General features: G+C 41.5%; 1 protein-coding gene across 3 annotated transcripts in view; it reads right to left on the minus strand.

Moving 5' to 3' along the window:
• Window positions 1-1,436, minus strand: part of clmna (calmin a) — a 45,347-nt gene extending 43,911 nt beyond the window's left edge. For 2 of the 3 annotated variants that reach the window (XM_070979652.1, XM_070979651.1), the window contains exon 1: window positions 1,028-1,399. In XM_070979652.1, coding sequence (XP_070835753.1) covers window positions 1,028-1,112 — 85 coding nt within the window. In that variant the 5' untranslated portion in view covers window positions 1,113-1,399. Of the gene's footprint in view, window positions 1-1,027 lie in introns of all 3 variants that reach the window. The other variant, XM_070979653.1, reaches the window with a different exon arrangement.
• Between the last annotated feature and the right edge of the window lie 10,725 nt (window positions 1,437-12,161).

Below are 12,161 nucleotides of genomic sequence, written 5' to 3' on the forward strand. Positions count from 1 at the left end.
TTGTTTTATATTTTTGCACTACTTAACTTTGATTTTTGTCTTTTTTATCTCATTCAGCTGTATGTCCTTTTTCCTATGCAAGTACACGAAAGCAGTGTTTAAACTGGAGTCAGACTTCTTGTATGTGCACTTGGCCATTAAATCTGATTCTAATCAGCTTCTCAGGTGTAGACCAAACACTGGTCCAAAGCTCTGCGACCATCTGATCGGCGCTTCAGAGTATCGTCCAGCTGCCTTAAGTCACTTTGTTATGCCAAATGAATGGAATTGTAATGACCACGGCTCTTTCACTCTGCTGCTGGTTTGACAGTGTGCGCCAGACATACACCTACAACACACACATGCACACAATGCCAATTCCATTATCTGACAAATATAAAGAATAAAAAGTCTGAATTTCTGAAATACTACAGGATGTACAAAATGAGCTGTATGATTAACAGCACTTTAGAAATTGTTCAAATTGCTCATTTCATCAGACCAACTGTCCGAAACCCAAACACGAGGTCTGAAATGACATTAAATGATGAATCAGTTATCAAAGCTGTTGATCATTAGGTGAAATGTATGTTACCCAATCAATGAAACGACTCATCATTTCAGCTTTTAGCTGAATTCTGCAGCAGGCTAGAGCCTCTAAATTCACTGTAAGTTAGTATTTTGATGAGCAGTGAGGCAGAGAGTGACTTCCAGGGACCAAACACATTAACACGCACCTAATGAATGAAATGCCTCCACACACCAGCACGGTTATGACGGCTGTTTGATCGCAGCGTGCACCGTCCTCTGTCACCACCACAGGTAGACCCAGAGCTCTGTTTGAAAAGTTTGGGACTCCGAGAGCTGCTGTGGACGCTGAAAAGCAACCAAACACGACGCAAAGTTCCCAAAATCAGAGCGAAGCGTCCTAAAGTCGCTCGCACAGAGCGCAGTGTGGAGAGGTTGTGCCTGCGTGGCCAGGCCACTCAGCGGAGCTCACTGTTACCAAACAGCAGAAGGATCGCAGCAGAAGCCGGGATGCTCTTACCTTGCAGGTTCTGCACCCGCATGTCGCTGATCTGTCCGATAAATTCCTCCCGCTCGAACCAGTCGTCCCACTCGTGTCCAGCCATCTGGAGCCGCGGAGGGTGCTGCGGGGACCCTGCGCAGGAGCACTCAGAAAGCTCCCCCGGGTGGAGGAGGTGGAGAAGCTGCTGCTGCTGCTGCTGCAGCGGCCAGGCGGGCTGTCTATTGTCCGGCCGGACGACCGGGAGCCATGCAGAGAGGGTACACAGGCGGAGATAAGCGGAGGGATTCCCTCACTGCGCGGACATCGCTGCTGTTTACTGAGTGTTTGTTCCCGTCACAGCGCAGCGGAGGGAGGGATGGAGCTGTGCAGGAAAAGCCCGTGGAGAGGAGTGAAGGAGGGAGGGAAGGAGCTCAGGCACCTGGTTGGTATTTCCGAGGTGGGATGGAGCTAATCCAGGGCCCGCCCACCTCGCTGTCCCCCTCTGGCTCTCTCTCTCACACACGCCCGCGCGCACACACACACACACACACACACACACACACACAGAGGACAGAGAATTAATCAGTAACTACTCTGATGTTCGATTAATCATTTAAGTAAGTAAATAAGTAAAACTGGGTGTGTAGAGCACTTCTCAAAATCAGTGTTTTGCAGCCACAAACAGATGATAACGTGAATGAATAAATACAGAATACTTGTAGCTTGTACCCATGTGAACGTTTGCTTATCTTCCCTGCTGTGCATTGCTGGATGTTTTTGTGTTTCGGTTGGAAAAAAAAACAAGCAATTTGAATCAGCAGAAGTCCAGCCTGGGGGCCAATCATGGCACAAAACCAGATTTTCAATGGCCCACAGGATCCTTCTGAAATGTTTTATTTATAACCTCCCAGCACTGTCAAACAGAGTTAAAGCACAGCGTGTAGGACTTAGTGGCATCGAGTGGCGAGGTTGCAGATTATGAAAAACTGGACAGTCATCGTCTCACCCTCCCCTGCGATTGGGCTATTCTTATTTTCAGGTTATTATGCGCAGATGAAAATGTAACTGTGAATGTTATATGACATGTCTGCCAATAGATCCCACTAAATCCTACACACTGGACCTTTAATAAATCATTAATGATTAAATTTCTCTCTTGGTGGCAGCACCATTCTGTAGCTCTGTGTGGCTAAGCTGATGCACCCTTCAGGTGTCAGATTTTCAGAAGTCTCTAGCTTCATCTTCTTCTTAAGTTCTTCTAACTTTTCTTTTTGTGAAAGCTTTCGGCAAAGTTTGTTTACCAATAGCATGGCTGCTATGGCCGGTGGACGAAATGGACTGATAGTACACTGACATGTGATAAAGTCACTGAACACTTTAAACTCAACTGTATAATTCACCAACAAATTCTCTGCACCAAACACTGAAATGGGATCATGTTATGAAACCAGTGGAAAAGACTATTAACTTAATTCACTCCAAAGCTCTGTACCGCCATCGCCAATTTCAGCAGTGCCTGTTTGACATTGAGGTGGAATATGGAGAGATTATCAGCTGAGGGTCAGAGAGGAAATTGGGCAATCAGATTTTGGCTGAAAAGGGACAATCAATGCAAGAAGTGTCGGATCCTGTCTGAGTGGCAGATTTGGAATATTTTGTTGACACAGTAAAGCTTTTGAATGCAGGTGTGAGCCAGCAGTATGCTCAAGCCAAGGCCTTTGGAGGCAAGCTCCAACTTTTCCAAGACAGTTGTCACAGTCAGATCTCAGCACCTCACATTTCCCTTCACTGCATGAGGACATGGACAGTTTTCCACAGGATGATATTGGTGTGTAAAGGAGGAGCTTTGCAGCCACCATCACATCTCTCTCTACAGAGTTCAGTGCTGCTCCTGAAAAGAATATCCTCCTGTTTTTCTCCCCTCCCTTGTCCATGGACCCTGATAATACCCCACATCAGCTGCAGTTGGAGCTCATTGAGCGGCAGTGCGATGGTGAGTTTCACAGCAGAAATCAGCAGCATTCACCTGTGAACTGGATGTTCAGCTGGATGAGGGCAGATTCCCAGAGCATTTTGAAAAAAAGTGCTGGGCTCGGTTGGCTGCACATATTTGGGTGAGCAGACATCTGTTATGAACTTGAACAAGAACTGCTTGAGGTCCAGACGAACAGATCCCCACCTACGGGACATTTTACACATCTCAACCACTGCTGTCAAAGCAAAACCTGGCCTGTGCACCACAATCCAGATCTTAGGATCACCCTTCTCATCAGTGTCAGTAAGTTGCCTCTCTCTCTGAGTAGAATTAAACTCATTAAACTTATACAAACTTATACATTTCCCTGCTTCATAGAACTTTTAAGGAGTCCTCACTGCTTGTTTCTTGTATCATCTGACACTCAAGATGTGAATTTTTTGTTTCAAACCCAAGATAAAGTTAGCTGATAAAGCGGTCTGATGATACTGTGTCTTAATAGTGCACATTCCCGTATTCTCAAACAAAGATACAGTTCATCAGATTACATCAAAAAAATGTCCCACTGCCAGCCTGAAAGTTTCAGGGCTCTGTGCCAGTGGCCTGCTTTGTATGGAACCAGGACAGTGACTTTAAATACTGGCATTGAAAATAAAATCTGACAATGAAAACAAAGCCTGAGCTGAAAAAGGAAACATTGGCATTGAAACGCTTGGATGGGAAAAAGTTACATTGGCAGTGAAATAAGCATTGGCACTGAAAACGGTTGCATTGAAAGACAAAACAAAGGCATTAAAATGATTTTATGATGTATTTTGGTATATTCTGATTTTTGGATTTTTTTCTTCATGTCAGTCTTTTCTCAGTGACAGTTTTTTTCTATGACAGTTTTCACTTTTAGTCAATGTTTTTACATGTCAGGGAAGGGTTTGTGGGGAGGCGGCAATGAGCAATTTATTCAGCACGCTAAGGAAGAAGAGTCACTCCTCCTGAAGGCAACATCCACTCTGAAGTCTTTGACATGACTACACACCTAGCATAAGGCATGTACACCAGGTCTGTTTCCCACTGCCGTTGTTTGTTCTTGTCCAACCAGGCTAGCTTAAATAGAATTTTTAAGTAAAGTTATGCTGGTCTGCGAGAACAAGGCTAACATGTGGCAGCTAGCTAATGACCTATTATTATGTGCAGTTATTAAGATATATCAGTGTAACAACATATCAAGTCTTTTTAATAAAAAAAAGAAAATCAGCTTTTCACTGTCACCAGTCACTGACATGGTATAGGTGAGGATTTTAGTTGCTTTGAATGGTGTTTAATCTGGGCTAATGTCATAATATCTTACTGAACTTTTGTCATTTTCAGTCTAGTGGACAAACATCTGCACGAAATCTAAGCTGTTGTCCCCTTCAGGCCAAAAAATAGTATTGGTTGTCCAGGAACTACAAAAAAAACTCCACTTCATTAGCCAAGACCTCCTAATATTTTGTGTGTTGCTGTATGTAAGATAAAAAATAAATTGGATTATGAAAAAAAAAAAAAAAAAAAAAGAGCCATTCCTTCCTGTAGAGGACTGTTTTAGTATTTTGCTTATTTCAGTTGTGCATAAACAGCAGCTGACACAATCCTCAAAGTGAATGTGCAGTTGCATAATTGCAATGTGTCTCTTCCTGTGCTGTAGTCATTAAGTCCAGACTGAAGCTGTGTCTGGTCTCTGTACACTGTCACCACACAGGAAATAAGGATCATATTAGAAAAGCGTGTTTATACACTTCAGACAGACAGCAATCTTTCAGTTTACAGTGGAGCTACAAGGTGGGTGTTGACACAAAGGCACCAAACTGAAAAAAAAGTTTTAATTGGTGTCTTTCTTTGGTTTGAGCCTTTGGGATGCTTGAAGGATAATACGGAACAGTTCAGGTCAAAGTCTACAAGCAGTCAAGGACAGGACTAAACTGTTATTCATTAAGTATGTCAGAGGTGTATAAAATCCACTTATCAAGAACATATTTTTCAGATTGTAGGCAGCAAGGTCTACTGTTGATAGGTCACTTCGGCCCAGGGCAAGATATCTAGACAAGCACTGCCAAGCTACTATAATATTTCTTCAGAGTCTTCAGTGGATTCCTGGAAACTAATGGCCACTCAGTGCTCCCTAGACAATGAACTCTCCATGAGCCTTAGCATGCCACCAGATAATTGATATGTTGTTCATTCCTTCCAACACATTGGACAGTAGGTTTTAGATGTTTGTATTTGTTCATTGTTTTCCTTCTTTTAATTCTTTTATCTCCACATTCAGTGCCTTTGTCTCCAACTTCAATCTCTAACATTGGTATCAGCTAATTTGAAAGGCTGTTGCTGTTACTCCCAGTGGGGTTCCTGAGCTCTCACAGGAGCTGTGCATGGAGCTGTTTTTCTTTCTATCTAACGGTTTATCTTGTACACAATAACACCATGCACACGGGTGACGCAATGCACAGTCTGACCAATTGTATCATACTGTTCCATTGACCAGCAGGTGGTGGTAATGTGTCGAGATATAACTGCAATGCAACAACAAAGGCAGAGAAGAAGAAGACTGCAAGCTGGTCAACATGGATGTCCACAAAGCTAGATACTGGCTTTGCAAATGTCTTTGCGAATCAACACATTTGGGTGATGCCATTGTAAACAACATGTTTGAAGTGTTTCCACAGACATACCCGAGTTCAGCTGAACAACGTCAGCACAAATTTTCCATTCTTGCTGCACCTCACCAGGAAACCATACAATGGAAGTAAATGTCATGGGAGGATCCTGCAGGTCTGGTCTCTTATTTGTGTTTGCCATTCAGCAATATTACTTGTGCATGAGCTAACCTAGCTAATTGGGCTAACATGCTGCAACTGATAGACAACAGCTGCTGTACTAAGACTTTACGGGTAAAGGGTGCACCAAACAGAGGACGTTATACTGAACCGAAACGACTAGTACCAAATGGTTCAGAATAAATACAACTGTTTCATCCCTGCTAAGAACTGTATATCCAACCACTCTGTATGATAACATCATTTATTTCAAAACTTTTCAAGGACTCTGTTTAACCCACCTCTAGACACCCACACAAGCTGACACCACTGGCAACATAAACTGGGATTTCTATAAATAAATATAGATGAGAGAGAGCACATTTGCATGCTGACCCACATTACTGCAGTGTAACAGTTAGGAGGTTATTTTCACCCTCTCTGATGCTATCTTGTATACAGAGGAGTCAGTGCACCTCAGTCCTCACAATACAAAGCAGAGGCAGATGTTATGTAACCACTTCAATGATCATCCTCCTACTGACAAAAATGTGATGTTTTTGAGGCAAAGACACTGAAGTGAATCCTTAAAGTTGATCCTAATCTTTGGTGAGCTAAAATCAGCAACCCGCTGGACGATATCATCGGGAGTAATCTGTTTAAAAGCCATCTGGCACATTTCCCTGCACCCAGCTGTGCTCAACAAATAATCAAATCACTCCACAATACTTCCACCAGAACAATGTATTTCTTTTGATTACTGTCATGCAATCCGCACAAAACATAACTCATGCACTTAACTCAGTCACAGTGCTAAAAATGGTTCTGCATGTTATTCCACTGTTGTCCTCTCTCTGATGTGGATTTTTATGTGGCTCAATCTCATATGTAATCACATACTTGTGTTGGTCTCATTGACCCTGCTGCCGTGTGTGGATTCTATCTGAAGTGCATCAGCCTTGTAATTGTTCATGGGGAATGCAGAGAATGCCACAGATGAGAGGAAGCCATGTACACAGACTTCAGTCTTATTTTGTGTGTTAGAATGCTTAAGAAGCTGTTATGAAAGTATGACTGGCTGCAGTACAATAACAATAGAGTGAGAGCTGCAAGTTGCTTAACAGTTTGCAGGAGCCAATAAGTTTTTGACCAGGGAGTTTAATGCAGATTGTCATGTTTCTCAAAATGAAAATACACATTTGTGACCCATTTAGTGAGTGTGTTCTCATTCTTTTACTGTGCAAAAACTGAACTTATGCAAGACTAAGAATCTGTATCTCCACTAAAAACTCTGTGAAGTTGTACTTAGTGGTGCTTTGAGCTAAATGCTAAAAACAGCATGCTAACATGCTTACTGTGACACTATGCAACATGTTGTTGATTAGCAAGTATACTGTTTATCATGTTCACCATCTTGCTCTAGAGTGTTAGCATGCTAACTTTTGCTAATTAGTAGTAAAGGCCAAATACAGTTGAGGCTGATGGGACTCTCATTAGTTTTGTAGGTAGGCTATTTGGTCATAACCCATTGGAAAAAGTGAAATTTGACCTGGTCATGGTGCTCTATGGAAAGTCAGACCATTAACAAATTTAGTAGGATACATTACATTATCCATAAATGAATGATGAATGTCTGTGCAGAAGTTTCTGTCTATACTAGCCCATCTAATAAATGTCACATCAGTGAATAAGTGAAAACTGACCTGCTGATGGCACTGAATGAAAATCACCAAGTTCATTAGTGTTCATCCTCTGGGGACTTTGAATATCTGTTCCAATGTTCATGGCAATAAATGTTGTTGAGAACCAAAAATCACTTACTAAAAAATAACTTTTTTTTTTTTAAATACTGATGCATATATTACTGACAGAAATACACTCACTCATCAGCATCAGAAAAGGAAGAGCAAGGATTGGATGGAAGAGCAGCAGACCTTGAGATGATCACCTCTGACACGTCCAGCCAAACCAGTCAGACCAAATGCCATTGCAAGTGGTATGACCACCCCAGGAAGATAGGAGAGAAGCTATGATAAGAGCTATTATGATCTCTAAAACTACTCCACTACTCAACCTAAATGTCCATTTGTCCGTTTGTTCAGACTCAGCAACAGGAAATCTAGAGATTGTGTGCCCACATCTTTACATAGACGTGACTCCATCACAGCATCCCTGACCAAGCTATCACACTCGACAGGTGGATTGTGTTTGTACATAAATGATGCCTGCTGCTCAAATGCATTCAAAGTGGATGGGTTTCCCAGAGTTTTTAATATTAAGATGTCAACCACATTATCTGCCCGGGGAACTTATCTGGGTTTTGGTAGCTGCTTTTCACATTCCTCCTGATGCAAGCTCAAAAAATGCACTGTAGGAACTATACAAGTTCATCAGCAGTAACATAACAAAACAATCAGATGGTGGTTTTATTGTAGGTGGTGATCTTAATCAAACAGACCTCAGAACTGTCTGGCCTGCTAACATCCCTGAACATGCATGAAAAATATGTGCCTGCGGCCTATCCATCTGTGTCACTCCTGAAATCAAAGTCAGTGAAAGCAACTTTCGTGCTCTGGAGGTACTGTGATTGGGTCCTAAACCAACGTGTTACAGTTATGGTTCAGTCAAATTTAGGCCTGTCCTTTTGGAATACAGTAGGCCAAATGCTAATGTGAGCATGCTAACATGCTCATAATGACAATGTTAAAATGTTTGTGTTCATATATACAGTAAGGTACAATAACTACCAGTTTCCAACATGTAAATACATATACATCCAAGTCAATTTTAATAGGAAAACTCCTTTCTGAAAATGAAAGTATTCAGCTTCAGTTTAAACAACTGAAGGCATTTAAACCCAAATTAAGGAGATATACAACTGTATTGTAAATGCACAGTGCTTTTAACCTTCAAGTTGTGAAAATGGCAAGTTTTCTACCATCCGACATGGCAGGAATGCAGCTTTAGAAGCCAGTGTTTACCAACGTTACCATCTTTGTTTAGCATGTTAACATGCTGTCATTTGCAGGTTAGCACTAAACACAAAGTACAGCTCAGGCTGAAGTATGCAACTAAAAGTGCTGAACCAATTGAAATTTTGACACGTTGATGGTGCTAGAGGAAAAGTCAACAACTGAAACTATTTAAAAATAATCCTGAGAGGACCATGGCTTTTATCTACAGCAAATTTCAAGACAATCCATCCAATAAATGTTGAGATATTTCAGTCTGGATCAAAGTGGCAACCGATCGACCGGATGACTGACATTATTATTCCCTGCTCCACCACTAGTGTTGTTAAAAACAGAGATTATGGACATAATTTACAATTGTGTCAGTGCCTTGTATGCTATTTTTATCAAGCACAAACATTTGAACCCATTGTGTGATATGTAGGTCATCAAACTTATCCTTCCAGGACAAAGTTTTGAAGCCACAAATTTTTCAGTGTAAAGAACTCCAAACTGATGTGAGCACATGCATTATTTATAGTAACTAACATGCTTATGAGTCACAGTTCTGAATACACTTCTCAACATATCACATTCTTCTAGTATTGAGTGAATGATTAACCATTTGTGCAGTTTTGTCGGGAACATCATGTCATGTATTGCAGAACACTTGGCTGTGACAGAGTTGGTAGTGAAGACATAAACAGGAAGTGAGCCACAACTCAATTCTGTCTATAATTATAATTTCAACTCAGTGAGTAGCCAACTGGTGTGTAATATAGTGTGCTAATGCCCTCTGTCCCAACGAATATGAGAATCCACTCGCTGCAGAGCCTGGCCTAGTCCCTCATTGACTTGTTTGGAACATTCAACAGGTAAACAGGTTCATTGGTAACAGGTGATGGTATCATGATTGGGCATGAAAAGGGCATCCCCGAAAGGCTCAGTCGTTCACAAGCAATGATTGAGCGAGGTTCACCAACCCCTTCTCACTGCAAATTCATCACATACATAGACTACAAGTGGTCAGGACCCCTTGGTGTCACCGGCACTGGTAATACCTTTAGTGTAATATGCTGCTATAGACAGCCAGTTGTCACTCCCAACATGTCAAATGATTTAGTATAAAGAGCAGGAAAAGTCTGTATTTGGAGGAAAGTGGTTTTGTTGGATGGGTCAGGCACTGGGATTCGTGTCCTGTGTGAAACCAGAAGTGAAGTTTGACTTCTTTCATATTCATGAAATAATGAAACGTTTACAACTTTAAGTATGTAAATGTGCTAATTTTAAGCTAGACCAAGAGCTTTTCCTAACCCTAACCAAAGTGCAGCGTTGACCACATGTTCATTATTCTCTGCAAACTTTATCTTGAAAGTGTACCTGGACAGTGCAAACTGGACGTTTTATATTCATTATTGCTATCCTAACTGAGGAACCCTGCACGTTGAAAAATGATGCTGAAGTGGTACTCAGTGCCTTAAAAACTGACACCAAGGGGTCCCAACAAAGCATGCATATATGACGAGTATGGGCTCACCACTCTGTGAAGCACATGACTGTATAAAGGATATTACTACTTGAGCACAGGAACACTTAATACAACAACCGTTGGCAATAAACATAGTTCATTTGCAAACGAATGGGTTCTGGGGGGGTTTTTTTTGGTTTTTTTTTTGGCTTGGCTTGGGTTTTGTGTGTGTGTGTGTGTGTGTGTGTGTGTGTGTGTGTGTGTGTGTGTGTGTGTGTGTGTGTGTGTGTGTGTGTGTGTATATATATCCTTTAGACAAAAAAACAAAACAAGTAATTATTATCCCAAAATAATTTATTTGAAATAAACTACACACATAACAGACCTTGTTGACACTCACTGTGTAGAATACTAACTGTATGTATATTTTTTAACCGCATATGAAATGTGTCATGTCTCCTAGCACGGAAAATAAATTCTTTACTGGACACACACGCAATGTCCTAGTAAACACATATTAGATAATAAAGAACAAACAGCCAAAGCACAGAAACAGTTTCATCCAGTGACAGACACTTCCTTATCATCTCCATAACACACACATGCAAACACACTGTCACAAATTCCACCGCTTCCTATGACAAACATGATGTCCAGCTCACTGTCCATCTGTTGTGTGACTGCCTGAATACTGAAGGCGGAAAACACATGCACGCACGCACGCACGCACGCATGCATGCACACACAGCCATCATCCCATCCCCATACACTGAGACTTCATGCAGTCAGAGGAAGGGCAAGTCAACACTTGGCTGCACAAACACAAAGCTGATTCAGTTTGTCTTATCATGCAGATGACCACAGTAAAATCTCAATAAGCCTTACTGTATGCTCAGTGAGTGTCCACATCTGAATTCGGAACAGGGTGAAAACTTGTGCTGTATGTAGATGGCAGCATGCGTAGGATTAGTTTAACAATATCAATCATAGGAAAATATTGTTATAGTGTGTATTTACTTATTGACAACTAGCAGGACCAGCAAGACCATGATCAAATATCATACTGTAACGCAGAATGTTTTTGTTGTCCTCTCTTTTCTGTTTAATTTTGTTTACTGGAGATGACCTTATCTCAGGTTGCTCATTTCACTACCAAATTGGCATCAGCTCGGACTGTGTGGCCTATATTAGCTTTAGAGCCTTACATCACCAGAGAGACAAGAGATGTTTAATACACGCAAATATGTGCTAGTGTCAAAAGGAGTAATCAATATAGTCTGGATTTTGTTCCCTTTAGAGTTTTTGATGTGAAATCTGTTACATCATGCAATATCTCGTGGTCGTCGGAATTCTGGTGAGAAAAAAGGAGGAAGTCAGGTGATACTGTTATAGCGCTGATGGACCAACAATGGTTTTTTAACACCGGAGATTTGTTTCCTACTGACAGGCCATGTGTTCTGTCAGCATGGCCACGATCATTCTCCAACCTTAACCAGGTGGTTTTTATAGTAAACCTAACAATGACGCGTCCCTAACCTTACCAAAGTAGTCTTTTTAACTCAACCCTGTGTCCTCACTTTATGTGACCAAGTTTCATCTTCCTGCTACACAGATCTGTTCCCTTTAAATAATCTGGCTATATTAGTGAAAATGAAAACACAATGTATTAATCTCCTTTTATCATGAAGGCATTTGCTTGTAATGCAACTTGTAACACTGCAGTAGGCATTTTTTCTCCATGAGTTAACAGTAGTGTTCTGTCATCCTTAATAATGTAGTGACTGTGGTTTGTCGAGCGTTGACCCGCTGTCTGCAGCAGTGAGGGTTCTCAAAGCTATGTGACTAACAATGTCACTCCAACAGGCTTCTGTCCAATACAAATCAATCTGAATGCTAAGCCTAGCCACAGCTCCTCACCCAGCACTCTCTCCTGCTCAGATAATCACTGCCATCCCTGCCTGCCTCTGTCAGACACAAAATGCTGCCCTCA

Source organism: Chaetodon trifascialis, chromosome 14 (assembly GCF_039877785.1).
Source record: "Chaetodon trifascialis isolate fChaTrf1 chromosome 14, fChaTrf1.hap1, whole genome shotgun sequence".
In the NCBI taxonomy this organism is placed as follows: domain Eukaryota; kingdom Metazoa; phylum Chordata; class Actinopteri; order Chaetodontiformes; family Chaetodontidae; genus Chaetodon; species Chaetodon trifascialis.